The 17,705-nt window shown below is 33.5% G+C and overlaps 1 protein-coding gene across 1 annotated transcript; it reads right to left on the bottom strand.

Moving 5' to 3' along the window:
• Positions 1 to 8,273: 8,273 nt before the first annotated feature.
• Positions 8,274 to 17,705, bottom strand: LOC120352739. The gene is made up of 3 exons (XM_039434754.1): positions 17,672 to 17,705; positions 15,761 to 16,332; positions 8,274 to 9,498 (listed from the first exon to the last, which is right to left on the bottom strand). The coding sequence occupies exons 2-3, from the start codon at positions 16,324 to 16,326 to the stop codon at positions 8,691 to 8,693; spliced, it is 1,374 nt and encodes a 457-aa protein (XP_039290688.1). The 5' UTR covers positions 16,327 to 16,332; positions 17,672 to 17,705; the 3' UTR covers positions 8,274 to 8,690.

Raw genomic sequence — 17,705 nt, 5'->3', positions numbered from 1 at the left:
ACTACTTCCTTGAAGATCTTGAAAAAATGCGAAGCGATGGGCGTTGGATTGATCTCATTGGTCAGGAGCCAAGTCAGGAAAATGGCCGTGCAAATTGCCAGGAGGACGCAAATATTAGTGGAAATCGTGAACATCGCGACGCCGAGAGACCAACTACCAGTTCTCACACTAGTCAGGAGATGCAGACTTCCAGCCCGGGTTTCCAGCATCAACAACCCGTCGACGAGCCGGGTGTGGGGACGGCGGCTGACGCGACGCGGCTGACGGCACGTCCACGCGAGGCGTGGCGTGGCAATTCTGGTCTACAGAGCTGGCTGAGAGGTGGCCGAACCCAGGCCAGAAGCATGCCAAGAAACCAGCAGGCTGAATTCATATAGCAGCAGGAGTGTGATCGTTCACGTGTGTCGCAGCCACCAGCAGGTTGTATAGATAACTTCAGATTGTTACATTGGAACTGTCACGGTATTTCAAACTTATATAGACTTGATGCACAACAATTAGAGTTTATGAACAATTTTAGTGTTGTAGGGTTAACTGAGACCTGGGTTTGTGAGAAAATTAACGACATGGACTTGTTTAAAGACTACAACTTAATTGAAAAGCAAGCTGTAAAAACCAGTTCATATGGTAGAGGCAGAGGAGGTTTACTTGTACTGATAAAGAAGGATTTAAATTATGAAATAATAGAGTTGAATGAGGCATTTGTTTTTGTTAGAATAAGTATTGCTCATCATAACATTTTAGTTGGTATAGTATATCTCAGTTCAAGTAATTTTGTTAGTGATTTAGAAAAATTGAAAGATTTTCTTATGAGGAGAAAGGTATTATCATATTCTAACCCGGTTTTGATAGCAGGAGACTTCAATTCGAGAATAGGTCAACTCAATCAATGTTTGGATGAAGCTCTAATTAGTTATACGGATTTGTCTTATGATAGGATTTCAGAAGATAACGTTGTAACGTCTGAAGGAAAAAGACTTATACTTTTGATGGAGAATAATTCATTCCATGTGATTAATGGTAGAAGTAGAAGTGACACCCCAGGCAATTTCACTTTTGTTGGCCCGAATGGAAATAGTACAATAGATTTAATTTGGGTAAATAATAACTTTATTGATATTGTTTCGGATTTCAAAGTAGTTGAAGAAATGTTAACATCCGATCACTTGCCTATAGTATTGGAAACTAAACTCCAACTAAAAAGAATTAATAGTAGAGCGAATTGTTATCGCAATGTAGATAGATTAGAAATTAAGCTACGTTGGTCAGATGATAGGGTGGAAATGTACCAAGCGTCAATGCAAAACTCCGATAAACTGTTATAGGGTGGAAATGTACCAAGCGTCAATGCAAAACTCCGATATACTGTTTATCATCACTGAATACAGTGATACTGAATCATGCTATAATAATTTGATAAGCGCAATAAAAGAAACCGCTAGTAGATTAGGTTTATGTATAAGTCCTAAGAATAATTTTATTTTTAAGAGTAAACCATGGTTCAATTTAGAATGCAATAAACTAAAAAGGTGTCTAAGAAAAGCATACAGAGATGTAAAAAAACATAATTTTGTGGACGAGTATTCAAATATCTACTTTACAAGAAGAAGAGAATATAAAAACTTATTGCAGGCTGAAAAAGAAACCTGTTTCCAAAAACTTAGAGAAAGACTTGGTAATGTAAAAAGCTCTTATGAGTTTTGGGGTGCAGTGAGGCAATTCAAAGGAAAGAAAAGTACATCCAATGATATCAATTTAAATATTTGGTTCGACTTTTTAAAAGATAAATATGGAGAATTAAATATAGCTGTAGCACCAGAATTACAAGACGCTACTCATCCTTATTTAGATAAACCGATCATGCTGCAAGAATTGAAACTTGCATTTAAAAAAATTAAAAATAAGAAGGCTCCTGGTCCCGATGATGTAAGCAATGAGTTTTATAAATCCCTACCTCTTCAATGCAAATATTATATTCTAGCTCTTTTCAATCTGGTTTTGAGTGGAAAAAATTTACCGCAGGAATGGTCCCGGTTGAAGATGTTTTTCTTATTGAAAAAAGGAGATCCGCTGGATCCAAATAATTATAGAAGTATAGCACTTCTTAACACTATTGTTAAATTATTCACGGGAATTTTGGAAACTCGAATTTCAGCTTGGGTAGAGAGTTGTTCATTACTACCGGAGGGTCAAAGTGGGTTTCAAAGAGGGCGTAGTTGCATGGACAATGTATTTGTTCTTAACACGCTCATATACAATAGTGTAGAATTTCAACATAAAATATTGTATGCAATATATGCAGATTTCCAAGCCGCTTTTGACTCAGTCCCACATAATCAACTCTGGCATAAATTAGGAACGTTAGGTGTTAGTGGTAAACTGATAAGAGTTCTGCACCAGCTTTATGTGAATGCGAGATTGGATATGGGTAGTCAGAGGGGATTGATAGCCATAGAGAGGGGGGTTTTGCAGGGGGACACAATCTCTCCTTTGTTGTTCTCTCTATACATATCAGATATGGACTCTTATTTCAGAGGAAAGGGGTTTCGCGGTACCAGAATAAATGAACATAATGATATATTAATGTTGCTCTACGCAGACGACATAGTTATTCTGGCTGACAGCGTTCCTGATGTGAGAAATAAACTAAGTTGTCTATCTGAATATTGCAATGAGCTAGGATTGAAGGTTAATACAGATAAGACTAAAATTGTTCCATTTCATAGAGGCAGGTTAAGAGGAAATTTGAATTTCAGTTATCAAGGGGAAAAAATAGAAGTTACTAATAAATAATTATAAATATTTGGGAGTAGAATTTAGTAGTTCAGGTCGGTTTGTAAATTTTTGTAAATTAGTTCTGAGTAAGGCAAAGAGTGTGACCGCTTGTGTCATGGGAGTTCTGGGTAAAGCTAAGTCTGAGTCTTGGGACAGTAAAATGAAATTGTATGAGGCTACGGTGCTGCCCGCTGTCCTATACGGCTCTGAAATCTGGGCTCTAGGATATCTGGATTTGATAGAGAAGGCACAGTTACAGTTTTTTAAGAGACTTCTACTATTGAATAAGTACACACCTAGCTTTGCTTTAAGACTTGAAACTGGAAGGTTGAGGTTGTCACATATAATTTTTCGTCAAGCATTGAATTTTTATATCAACGTTTTAAAAATGCCATCTCATAGATATCCAAAAATGTGTATGAATAAACTGTTAGACTTAAGCACTAACGATAATAGAATAAATGAGAATAGAAACAACTGGATTAATCTAATGAAAGAACAAATGTCTCTTGCTAACTTAAGATACTTTTTAAATAATGTAGATTTCACTATATTGGAGAAAGAAAGTGACTATATTATTAGGAAACATGCAAGAGCTTGTATATGGCAGATATAAGTAAAGCAATAGAGTCCAGATCTTTTCCTGGTTACATAGTTTTAAATCCAAATTTCATTTTAGGGGAGCAGCTAGGATGTATCATGTCATTTTCTAGAGTCAGATGCATAACACAATTGCGGATGGCAACGCAGATGAGTATGTATTTGTTTATGGATGGAAGTGGCACCTTTTTTTATTGTACTATCTTATGCCATCTATGTAATTTTCAAGAGGAGGAGAGTCTGTTTCACTTTCTTATTAGATGTCCCATGTACAATGATATCCGGCAACGTTATCTGGCCAAATACTCTGTTAACATTGTTCAGGATGAAGATAAAGTTTTGATTCTCTTGTCGAATCTAAACAGAGATAAAATAAATGATATCTATTTTTATACCAATGCAGCTATTCGGATAAGACAAACAATATTAAGTTTAACTGGATGATATGGTGTAGCTTGTACTTGAATCCACATTATTGATTGATTGCTATTTTTCGAATTTAATATGTTTTATTGCAACCTCCAATATTAGCATTGTTGTTTATTTCCATGTTATTTTTTCCATGTATTTTTGCAACTCATTTGTGTAACATTATGTTGAACAAATTAAATGATTTATTTATTTTACTACTGTATTTTGCTTTTGGCACTCTACCATGTTTTTAAATTCTCCTACGTTTTGCTGCATTCATCCACATGCATTATCACGAGCCCCCTCAGCTTCCTTTACCGCTCAATCATGTTTTCACCCGTTGGCACGCACTCAACTCTCAGGTTGACAGAACGCAAGACAATTTCTGTTTGTAGGTGTTTTCTGAGACACCTTTGTTTAGTCAACTTTCACAATGTAGAATTTAAAGATCTACTTTGAAGTGAGATCTGTAAAGGATGCACTCAACAAGAAACCGACTGAGTTCAGTGTGGCCAGTCGAGCCCAGTGAACTCTAAACTAACTGGAATGGACTAGCAACACAAAAAAAGTGAGGCAGCTGGTAAAGATAGGCAACTGTGGATAATGTGGATAGTGCTGTGGGATTCGTTCATTTTGTTACGCATTGGCTCTTATGGGAGAATGCATTGCACAGTCTCAATTTCTATTTTATTTCTATATTGTATGTCTTATTCCACGGAAGCGTTATTTTTCCTTTATTAAGCAGTTCATTGTTAACTTTTTGAGAGCAAAAATAATGAAATAGGTTGAATATTAATAAAGAAAAGAATTTTTTATTTGTGACTGCAGTAGTTTTAGTATTGTCAACTTTTCACAAGCATGGGAATAACTTTGGGCCAGATTTAAAAGAAGCGTATTATTTATTTATTTCTATTTATTCAACAAGGACAAATATAAACTGTCATGAAATGATTGGGAATAAAAAAACAGGCTCATAGTCCAATCTCATATTTTTCACAATAAAAGTAGGTAAATAAAATAAATTATGATGATTCAATAACACAGGATTATTAAATTATGTAATGATAGCAATATACTAGGTATTCTGATCACATTTCAAATCAGTGTGGGAGTTTCAGAAATGATGCAAAGAAATCTATGAAGAAACATTATATCAATTGTATTATAATTATATGGAGTGGCCGTAGTCGAGTGGATCAGATGCTGGCTTTATGATTCAGAGGCCCGGGTAAGATATTTATCTCGGGCCACTCCCGTGTTTCGGATGGACACGTTAAGCCGTCGGTCCCGGCTGCCTAAAAAGCAGTCGTTAGGTCATGTCAGAGGCCCTGAAATTGATCAGCTGCGACCTGAAAACTCTGACACCAGACCTGAGCCAGCCAGGTCACTCGATATTATTATTATTATTATTATTATTATTAAGACCATATGATAAGCAAACAGTAAAATATGCTAAATAATAATTATTTTATAATTATAAATCATATAAACAATAATACACATATAATTATACACATAAAATTATTTTATAATTGTAAATTGAACGATTATTAAATTTATTTGGAATGGGAAGATTTCAAGAATTAATTACAATTCAGCTGATAGCAATATCATATTTTTCAAAATAAAAGTAGGTACCTAAAATAAATTATGTCATCTCATGATGATAACACAGAATTATTAATCATTATTGTAAAGCTGTGTTTAAACAAAATTCATTAAATGTTTATTTTTTTGTACTTATAGATTCTATTAGATTATAGTATTATACTATCAGATTCTATTAGTATTATATGCTGCTACTTACACTAAATTTATATTATACATTATACATAAAATGTATGATACTCCTACTGTACCTACATAATATACCGTATACAAATATTATGATAAATATACTATATTTATTATATGCTGATGCTTAACACCAATTTATATCCATGAATTACATCATACATAGAATGTGTGATAGAATGAATGATAGTCTTTGTAGGGAAACATTCACAATTTCTGCATCAGATATTATTTATTCTTTTTTGAATAAGGATTAATTTGTTCTTCAACTATGTTTCTTATTTTAGATGCTATAAAGTAGGCCGAAATTTTCAATAAACATAGAAACTATCACAGTACGGTATAACTTACTATGAATATAAACAAATTTGTTGTCTTATTTTTGGTCAAATAAACTGATCAATATAGAAAGAAGTATTGGAAATGTATGTGAAACAAAAAGATTTCTTCAAATTAATTAACAGAATAAAAATGTTTGACTTACCTGTGAAATGGTATTTCATTTCCTTTAACATGCCCATTCTTGCATCCAAATGCAACACAATACATCACCATTTTTCGGTCGTATTTTCATTCAATTCTACGCATTTCACTACAAATACATCACAATATTTAAGAGAAAAGGTTGTGATCTAATACTAATAGCCCTAATACTCATTCAAATCCGTTTTTAAACTTTAAAAATGAAAAATCGTACTCAAGAGCTGCAACAGCTTGCTTGAATGTATGCGTACGAGAGAGAAGGGAATCCCACACGGTATTCCTGTCTCACTCACTCCGCCTTACACACTTTTGGTTGTAGCTAAGCATTGGACAGCCCGTTCCAGTTAGTTTAGAGTTCACTGGTCGAGCCTTGTTTTCTATTGGCCAATCGCTTTGGCGCCCATTTTGGCTCAAGATTTGAATATTTTCCTCAAGTATGCTATTGCATCAATTGAGCAAGTTTATGATTTTATTTAAAAATATCAAGTTGAAATATTTCATAGAATTTAATTTTCCATTCAACCAAGTATGGAAGATGAATTGTAAATAATACAAACTTTACAGCAATTCAATTTTATGTAAAAATGAAGTGTGATAAAGTTGGATGATTTGCTCTGTGGTATGAATTTGAAAGGTAGGCCTACCGTACAGTTTTGGGCATAAATTAGGCCTAATCCTGTTGTGCGTTCTCAACTCATATTATTATTTATAATAGACATGGCTTGATAGACAAATAAGTTACTGTACTTGATGCTTGCTGAGATTTTCTATTTCTAACATTCAAATTATATGTGTAGAAACAGGAAACATCTAGTTTTATTGCAAGACCAAATTGAATTAGGGTCAGACCATATTAGGCGTTTTTTCAGGCGCCAACCAAATCCGCAGCCAAATCGGAGAGCTTCCTTCCCTGCCGACCCTAAAAACGCTCAATATAATAATTATGGTCCTTATAGTCAAATTATATTAATCAAAACATTCTATAGTGTATCAATAACAAATTACAGCAAAAACGTTTATATAGGATGTACATATCAGTTTTAGTCCCGGTTTCTCCAAGCCCGGTCAAGTCATTTTATTGAACATGGCCAAGCCGGGTATGATTTACAAGTGTGCTCTGGAACAATAATTTATTATCGTTATTGCCATATAGTAAATAATCATTATTTTATTGAGTTCCAGTGCACTCGTAAAACCCTACCTGATTTGACCGAGCTTAGTGAGACCAGACATCATGCAGTCTAAGTTTCTAAGAGAAACTATCAAAGTTTCTAAGAGAAACTTCCAAAAAACTTGAAAATCAGTACCAATATGACTGTGGCAAAGTCGGTATTGCTGATATATATATAATATAAATATAGACAGGATACACACGACACAGATAGATTAAAAACACTTTAAAACTTACATTTAAACGAGAATTTTCGGGAAGTGAAGTCACTTCCTGGTTGATTGACAAAAGGGGCCCAGCTCCCCGAAAATTCTCGTTTAAATGTAAGTTTTTAATCTATCCGTGTCGTGTGTATCCTGTCTATATTTATATTATAAAACTTAAAAGTAAGTGTTTTCTGTTAAGTGCTATATATATATATATTATATATATATATATATATATATTATATATATATATATATATATATATATAGGAGTGGCCGTAGTCGAGTGGATCAGATGCTGGCTTTATGATTCAGAGGCCCGGGTTCAAATCCCGGCCCGGGCCAAGATATTTATCTCGGGCCACTCCCGTGTTTCGGATGGACACGTTAAACCGTCGGTCCCGGCTGCCTAAAAAGCAGTCGTTAGGTCATGTCAGAGGCCCTGAAATTGATCAGTTGCGACCTGAAAACTCTGACACCAGACCTGAGCCAGCCAGGTCACTCGATATTATTATTATTATTATTATATATATATATATATATATATATATATATATATATATATATAAGATTTGTAGATAAGCGGTTTTTTCATATTGGTGCGGTATAGGCACCAATACCTGGTACAGTAGCATTGCAATGTACCTTGATTTGATACAGTGAGGGCTCTTCAAGTCCTCAATGTAAATCATGTTTTTAAAATGTATAGAGATCACACAACCGTTTATTTTTCATTTATCCAATTAAGACAATACGCGAATCTATTCGCCATTAAATAGTATTCTCCAAAAAATTTCATCACATACCAAGAGAAAATAATAGAGTAGTGGGATAAAATGAAATATAGATGTAATTTTCCCAGTTGAAATCCAATCTAAAATAATAATAGAAATAGCCCACATTATATTGTATTTTAATCATGTTGTATCTATCAAATCAATTATCGAATTTAAAATCTCTTAATTCAAAAGGTTCCTAGCATTATTGAATTTCATGATAGTCTGCTATACATAGCCATACAAATATTTCAGTACAATGGTGTACCGCGAGTACCTGTGGTGTATGAAGAAGAAAGGTATAAAGTTATTCTAATATGTATTTCAATATAAGTTTAATATAGGTTCCTACAGTTTGGTTATCAATACTAGTATCAAAAGACACACATGCATATTACCGTATCAACTTTCATGAATGTAGAAGTAGTGCAAAGATGATAGTGGTATTATATTTTCAAACTATTCCACATCTCCTTCAAGAAAGCTCTCCTACTCTATTTCTTAAAAGTTTCCTCAATCTCCTCAATCTCATCCTCCTCTTCACACATAAACTCTGTAGTTCAAAAAGAAAAATGAAGAAACTGATCACTAAACCACCAATCAAAATATAAAAAATCACCCTGAAATCATCAATTTTGAGTGGTTCATTCCGAAATTTATCTTCTTCAGGTTGAATAGGATCCAACCTGGCAATATGTTCAGCCATATGGTACCATTTCTTATAGAAACCAAACTCTTTGAAACTGATTATCAAATTGCGAATGGGGAAGAAAAGTATCGATTTCTTGCGCATGATATATCCCGTGAAAAAACTTCCCATGCATTCCGGAACCGTATAGAACATGAGGCCTTCTTTGTGTAGTGTAAACTGATAAAACTTCCTGGTATAAGCGGCAGTTGCTATAACACTATCCCTAAATTTCAAAGAGTTCCAGTACTGTTTGACGAAATCATCACTGTTTGGAATGGATTTCTCGACAATCTTTTGCAAGATTCCAGAAGTGTTTGTCCAAACTGAATCCGAGTACGATTTGTAGAGATAGATGATTCTACCAGAGTTCAATATATCATCAAATGTCATAAGTTTTTTTCCGTATACAGGCACAGTCATCATGGTCACGATGAAACTGGAAAATGAGCAGGCTATTATGAACGAGAAAAGCATCCAGCTCAGCCAGAAAATACGCTGATGCAGCATTATTACGTTCACGTTGCCTGTTGACAGTAGCGATTGTATTATGTGCATTGTTCTTAGAGGTCCTCCAGTCAGAAGTGTCATCACTCTGTAAATTACAATATTGAATTTCAGGTTGAAGAATGAGTATACCTAATTATAAGTAGGAACTGAATACACAAATCACACAAACACACATGTTTGAATACACAACAAGTCCTACTGGAATTTACATTTAATAGAAGATATTCATTCAATTAAATATACCCTATTTTGGACTGTGTCATCACCTATAAATTTGGAAGAGAAATAGCACAAGGGCTACCTTATTATTACATCTACCAATGTTATATACAGAGTGGGTGAAAAGTCCGAGAACGGCTTTAATATCTCATACACAAAGGTAATTTGACCGTGGGTGTGATTGGGGATCCTACTCAAATTGATAAAACTACTTTATAATGACTTTAAAAATCTGTTCCGCCATCTTGGATCCGCCATATTGAATGCAACTTCATTTTTTTAAATAGGAAGGTGGTCGTGCGATATATGATTTCGATAGAGAATTTGAAGAAGAAATGAATGGTGGAAACCGCATATCGATATCGCAAACCGTTCAGAAGATATTCACATTATTAATCAGTACCATGCAAATCAGAAATGAAAAATACATGAGTGGTTTTGATTAATAATGTGAATATCTTCTAAACGGTTTGAGATAACTATCGATATGCGGTTTCCACCATTCATTTTTTCTTCGAATTCCCTATCGAAATCATGTATCGCACTACAACCTTCCTGTTTCAAAGAATGAAGTTGCATTCAATATTGGGGATCCACGATGGCGGACCAGATTTTTAAAGTCATTGTAAAGTAGTTTTTTTCAATTTGAGTAGGATCCCCAATCACACCCACTGTCAAATTACCTTTGTGTATGAGATATTAAGCTGTTCTCGAACTTTTTGCCCACTCTGTATAACATCAGTTTTATTTGCATCGTAAATAAATGCATAAATGAAATGAATTTTCGCCTGAATTGGAAATACTAATTGGATTGAATAACAAAGAGTACGGCACCTATCTCCCTAGTATGGTCATGCACAAATCTAATACGTATGTGGGCACCATATTAATGCTCGCCAGAAAAATGATAGTCACCTTTATTACAGTATTACAGTATTACAGTATTGTTCGGGCAGTCGAACGAGACGGACTTATCTATGAGTTGCTGATAGCTGTTTTCGTTTACCTGCCAGCTCAAGCCAGAGCAGTATAGTTTTGAAACGGGATTTCAAGTGAAGTTTATTTCTTTTGTTTTCTTGATTAAAATGAGTGCATGTGGTAAATGTAATAAAGTAGTCTCATCATCGACAAAATTTAAATTGCAGTGTTCAATTTGCCACGTGTTCTTCCATGGAAACTGTGCTAACATCAGAGAATCGGATATGGATATTTTCAATAAAAAACCTTACAAGTGTGATGAATGTGTAAATGAAATAAGGTTACAGAGGAGTGCTTCGGACTCAACTCCAGTCAAAACAGATAAACAGAGTGAGGATTCAATATTAATTGCTTCAGATGCGTGCAGCGTTAAAACGTTCAAGGAAATGTTAAAACAGTTGGAAAACAAAATATTGAATGGTCAACGCAAACTGGAGGACGATCTTGGTAAGTCCCTCGAAACTTGTCATGAAAAATTAGATGAGTATACAGACATTTTGAATAGGCAGATGGAGTTATCAAAGAAACAAAATGATAGCATAGAATCTCTACAAACTGAAAACAAGTTTTTGAAAGCCAAAGTAAACGATCTAACAATCAAATTAGAGGACTTGCAACAATATTCTAGGGCCAACACTGTTGAAATTCATGGCGTCCCTGTATCCGAAAATGAAGACACTTTACAAAAAACAATAGAAGTGGGTAGGGCTCTGAATATGGATATAAAAGAAGACATGATAGACATTTGCCATCGTTTGCCAATTCCTAGATATACTAATATTAATGAGCGTGTTCCCGGCATAATAGTACGATTTGTTAGGAGATATGATAAGGAAGAACTACTAAAAATGCGTAAAATCAAAAGAAATCTAACATGTGCTAATTTAGGTCTTCAATCGAATTCGCCAATTTACGTTAATCAATCCCTGGCGCCAGGAAGGAGAACGCTTTTCAACATGTCGAAGAAATTTCAAAGGGACTTTGGCTACAAATATCTATGGATTGATCGAGCTGGCAATATTAAGTTGCGAATGCGGGATAAATCGGCGGTTCACATCATAGCTTGTGAGGATGATCTCAAAAAACTTGTTAAATGTGCGACTACCGATAATCGAATAAAAGAGACTGACCCGGTACCTCAGAACAATCCCTCACTTCAGTAGGATTCTCCTTTGTTTCACACAATAACTACACGGACGAAGAGATAATATGGAGTTAAAAATATGAAGGGAAAGTGTGATGAAAAGTTATTAGAAACTTTTGCTTTGTATGAATTGTTTGCTGTTACATAGTCTTACTCGCATTTCACATTGGTTTTTACAAAGTACTAATTGATTATTATTTGTAGTTTTCTTGACCATTTTGAAGCAAGCGTTATTTTAAATATCTAAAATTATTCGATCTAGAAACTTAAGAACTTGTTTTTGATTCATTATTTAATTTTTGATTCAAATTATTTTAATTTCAATATTATCTATATTTTCTTTCGATTACAGTGTGAAGTGCGAAAGGTGTGTTTAAAGTTTACCAAAATTTTTGTTTCCAAGTCTATTTTATTAATTCAAGTTTTACTTCAGTACCTAATTAAATTCGGTCGAATTAGTTTCAAAATTGATTTATACTGATGAATTGGTAATCACTGAGAGGATAAGTGGAGGAGTGGTTAAGTGAGTGAACACTTAGAATTAGTTTTATTAATTCAATTAGTGTATAATGAGGATATCCTCCAACTATGAGTGTTTTGTCTACATTGATGCAGAGAGTTTTTTTTTTTTTTCATATAATTTTTTCTTCTCTAGAGTCTTGAAGTGTGTTGCAATTACAGGGTGAATGTAATCTGAGATATCATTTGACAACCTTTCAGTTTTAAGAGGAGAGTGATGTTTATTCGTCAGCTTTTCAGTTTTCTTGATGAGTTAATTATAGTATTTTTTTTTGTATTTCTGTTTATAAATTATTTATTTCACCCTAGTAGGTTGAAGTTTGGCATACTCTTTCACTTCTCTTCTTGGAAAGTGCAGCAGACTATAAATTTTGAGAGATTAGATAACTAGCTATTTCATATCGGATCTTATCAATGCATGAACGTTTCGAGTAATTTCTATCTTTTATTTTATTATCTGGCGGGCTGGTGGGGGCGTTTAGTTCTCACCTTCTACTTCAAATTTTTTCTGATCAAATTTTCTTATCCTTCTACTCCTCTTTTCTTAATAAGTTTTTATTATTTTCTTCAACGTCTTTTCGTAAATAGGTTTTCACGGTTTTTTTTTCTCATCGCAACTGTTTTCTCAGCTTAATGTCAATTCATATTCCTGATTTACATGATGATGAACTTGTGGGTTATTATAATACTATTGAAGTTGATGATTTTTTTACCTCTGAGCCTCAAGAGCGGAGTCAATATGATGGGGAGTTGAACATTTTCCACACGAATATAAGAAGCATAAACAAGAATTTTGACGAATTGGTGCATTATATTGGTAATGTGAATATCAAATTCCATGTTATTGCACTGTCTGAGACATGGATTACAGAAGACACACAGTTTAACTACAATTTGCAGGGCTATAAAGCAATACAAAGAAAAAGTAAATACTCAAAATGCGATGGGCTATGTTTATTTATTGATGAAAATGTTAAAACTGAATCAATAAACATCGTTATCGAAAAAGCAAACTATATCTGCATTTCATGCTTAATAAACAACGTTAAATACATAATAATATCTATTTATCGATCTCCAGCTCTGAATCTTAACGAATTTATTACGAGCTTAGATGCCTGTCTATATCAAATGAAAGACATGTCTAATATAATTGTATTAGGTGATATAAATCTTAATATTCTCGCAAATAACCATTTATCAAACGAATACTTGAGTACTTTACATATTAATGGCTTTAAATCTTATATAAATAAACCAACCAGAATCTTCAATGGTGTAGCATCCTGTTTAGACCACATATTCTTCAAGGAAAATAAAAACAAAAATAATGTTGTGAGAGGCGTAATTTCAAAAACCAATATAACAGACCATTATAGTATTTCTTTACATTTAAATGCGGCTAGTGATAGGGAAACGAACCATAGGGAAGATGAAGTATGGACTAAAACCAAAATCGACTTTGGTGGACTTATGTGCGATTTACAAGGAGAAAACTGGTACGATATATATAGTGCCGATGATATAGACATTATGGTGGATGTTTTAGTTGAAAAATTAAATTACTTGACACATAAAAGAACAAAAAAAATTCAATTAAGTAAGAATAAAAGGCCTCTTAAAAAATGGATTTCGCCCAGCTTAGTAAATTCTATTCGTGTAAGAGATAAGCTGCATAAGAAGCTGATAAAGCAGCCAAATAATATTCAATTGAACAACCAGTACAAAACATATAGGAACATTCTGAATAATTTAATAAAACAATCCAAAACCGATTACTTCAATAAAAAATTTGACGAACACAAAAATAATTCCAAAAAAACTTGGCAATATATCAACGAGCTCTTAGATACTAAAAAAAATACCAAATCAATCAATATAGAGGCCAAAGTACTTAACAAATACTTTGCCGAGGTAGGAGAGACTTTTGCCAGGAAAATTTCTGATGACATAAATAATATACCCATTCCTCAATCTCAAACTAACCCATGTGATAAAAGTATCTTCCTCAGTCCTACTAACGCCACCGAAATACAAAAAATTATTGATCAATTAAAAAATAAAGCAACACCTGGAGCCGATAATTTTACTGGAGCATTTATAAAACAAATATCACACTTTATTACATCACCTTTGGAATTTATATTAATAAATGTCTGAGCAGTGGATATTTTCCCAAGAAATTTAAAGAAGCAAAAATCATACCTATACCTAAATCCGGAGATCTCAGCAAACCTGAAAATTACAGACCAATAAGCCTTTTAAGCAATTTATCCAAAATACTAGAAAAGATTTTAAAATTGAGATTGATGAGCTTTTTAGAAAAAGAGAATATAATCAGTGATAACCAATATGGGTTTCAAGCTAAAAAGTCAACCAATGACGCGGTCATTCATTTGAATAAAATTGTATATGACAATTTTAATGAAAACAAAAAATCTCTAGCCGTCTTCATGGATTTATCAAAGGCTTTTGATACAATCCCACATAATATACTTTTAAATAAGCTGGATGAATCTGGAATTAGAGGCTCAGTAAACAAACTTTTTTCAAGCTACTTGTCGGATAGGAAACAATATTTAACTTTAAATGGTCAAACGGATATCCAATCTACTTCACATTTTGGTTTGCCTCAAGGTTCGGTTTTATCCCCAATATTGTTCCTAATCTATGTTAACGATCTGTTGAAGCTAAATCTCAGAAATTGTACTACATTGTCATTTGCAGATGATACAACGCTCGTTTTTAGTGGAAATAGCTGGGAGGAGCTCTTTAATAATGCAAACAACAGTTTAAAAATAGTGCAAAAATGGCTTCAGGACCACATTCTCACCTAAATACCGATAAAACCAAATATATCACTTTCTCACCCAACATAACCGGGCAACCACCAATATCTCTGGATTTAAGAATGAATACCAATAAATCCAATACTATGAATGAAGAGCAAGAGATAAATCATGTCTTTGAATTATGAATTTTAAAACGTAAAATATTCATAACAATATTATTGTGATTGTAAAATACAGTTAGCAATATTATATGACTTGTAAGACAAGTCAGCTCATCAAGTGTAGATATAAAAATAACCGGAAATTATATAATTTTTCAAGGAAAATAAGCTTTTGTCCAATTTCTATTTGCTCTAAGTTGAGAAGTTACATTATCTCTTTGATGGATGTAAGCATGAGTAAACGGATAAAACTATCAAACAGAAGAAAATCGAATAAATTATTCCATTCTCATTATCTTGTTATATAGTCATTGTTCCTCTAATAGGAATCAGAACCGCGTTCAAAAATATATATTCCTTCATACAAGGCAATTATTTAGATGTGACGCAATGTTCTATTTCTATTCGACACTATAGTTGTATAGTGTTATATTTATATAGTTGTTTGATGCATCCAGTTGCAGGGGTCTCGTTTTAATAAATTTATTAATAAATTAATTATTGACAAATGAGAAAATGTAAATGTAAATTTACCTTGTAAGAATAATAGCAGTAACAGTAGTCATAAATATCATCAACCATACAGAAGGTCTGAAGACTTTTTTGAGATTATCACCCTGGAACACTCTGGGCTCTTCGCCTGTGATAAAGCACAACTCATCGAAGTTCAACGGACTTACAATGGCCACCTCACCATAGTTTCCTGTCATATAGTATCTGTTCAACAATATATCAATCATTTTTTTCTTCACCTTTCCAGTGCCCTGATAGAAAGCGTCGAAAGGTACATCTCTGTATTCAAACGCAACCGTACAATTCAAAGTATCTTTCAAAGCTTCCAAAAAGAATTGCTCGATGCCTTTCCAGCGATTATGTACTGAAAGGACGTCATGGTAAGCCCTGATAACCACATTTAAACCGTGGAAGTTCTTCATGAACTGTTCGTAGTGATGGAGAAGTCTTTTGGATTCTCTCTTAGCCGATTCCTCGTTGTGAATTTTATAAGTGTATACAACACCTCGTCGAGTATCGTTGTCATTGATTGGAAACGGATTGAAGATGTACAGATTGATCGAGGTTGAGTTACTAATTGAAAACATCTGAAACTAAATAACAGTGGAATTAGATTGATATTTCTGAATATTATATAAGACTTTATACAGTTAAATTCAAATTTTATTCAGTCCAATTCCCAGTATTTACAAATTACAAGCAATTTTATTCGAATATATTATATCAGGACTAATTTGAACAATTATGGACCATTGGGGGTGTGAAGAGTGAGGTTCACGGAGTGGACTGTGGTGTACCACAGGGATCAGTCCTTGGACCAATCTTGTTTCTAATTTTTATAAATGATCTCTATTCATTTGAGTTTTTTGGTATGGCTGTTTTCTTTGCAGATGACACTGCCTTGGCATATTGTGATCTCGTTGGCTCCAACTCAGTTCTTATAAGAGGACACCTTGATTCAGAAATGTTATTGATTGATTCACTGACCTTGATTCAGAGTACAATTTTATGTTATTACAAGTTTCTGGTAGAGTATATTTTGTGTGAGAAAATATGTGAGAAATCATCTTGAGGCTATTTCTTCACTGAAAATTTTCATTTGCCTATATCATTGTATAATAAAAATATCACATTTTTCAAACGTTTGAACATGTAATTTGTAAACCAAAAATTCGGGAGCATAGTTCATGTTGTAATGATTTATTCTGAGGGTGATTCCCACATGAGATATAGGCTTGTATGTGGGTAATGAGACGGATGATGATGAGAGATGAGTGGATCTACAGCTATAGGTGGCTTCCTAACCACCCAATTGAGTCACAAAGGAAGTAGAATAACAGATTTCGTCACTTGAACGAGAAATACAAGAATCAATTTAAAGAAACTACTGAACCATAGATTTTCTACACTGATATATTAATTGTTCACCCCAAAACACAAATATTATGTGTTTGAAATATTATGAAAATGCTACAGTTTTGCCATGTCTAGATGGTTGGAAAAAATTATCTATGTATTCTTGGATGGTAGACCAAGAGGGAATTGAGTAACATAGCCTACGATATGTAAAAGTGAAGAGAAAATAGAATTGAAAACTGTGAGACAGTGTATTGAAATTAATGATTTGTGTATTGTTTATATAAAGGTGAAGAGAAAAAAGAATTAAAAATTGTGAGACAGTGTACCGTATTGAAATTAATGATGTGTGTATTGTTTATATAAAGGTGAAGAGAAAATATAATTAAAAACTGTGAGACAGTGTATTGAAATTTGTTCTGAACAAAGCTCAGGCTAGAGCTACTAGAGGACTGTAATTTACTATTTGAATAATCAAATACAAACAAGGGGCAAAATTTAATCTTCAATTTGAGCCAGGTTATTTGTACAGTTAAACTCTGCATTAATGAACAATAAAAAAGTGCAAAAACTCACCAGATTTATTCCAATCTCGACTACTTGCCCTTCG

This window comes from Nilaparvata lugens, chromosome 8 (assembly GCF_014356525.2).
Source record: "Nilaparvata lugens isolate BPH chromosome 8, ASM1435652v1, whole genome shotgun sequence".
Taxonomy (NCBI): domain Eukaryota; kingdom Metazoa; phylum Arthropoda; class Insecta; order Hemiptera; family Delphacidae; genus Nilaparvata; species Nilaparvata lugens.
The sequence above is the reverse complement of the archived record's forward strand: the minus strand, read 5'-3'. Positions and strand labels throughout refer to the sequence as shown.

Coding starts and splice junctions, on each gene's coding strand:
- LOC120352739 (XM_039434754.1), bottom strand. CDS start 16,326: ATGTTTTCAATTAGTAACTCAACCTCGATCAATCTGTACATCTTCAAT. Junction 9,499..15,760: donor ACTGCTATTATTCTTACAAG/GTAAATTTACAT, acceptor TGTAATTTACAG/AGTGATGACACTTCTGACTG.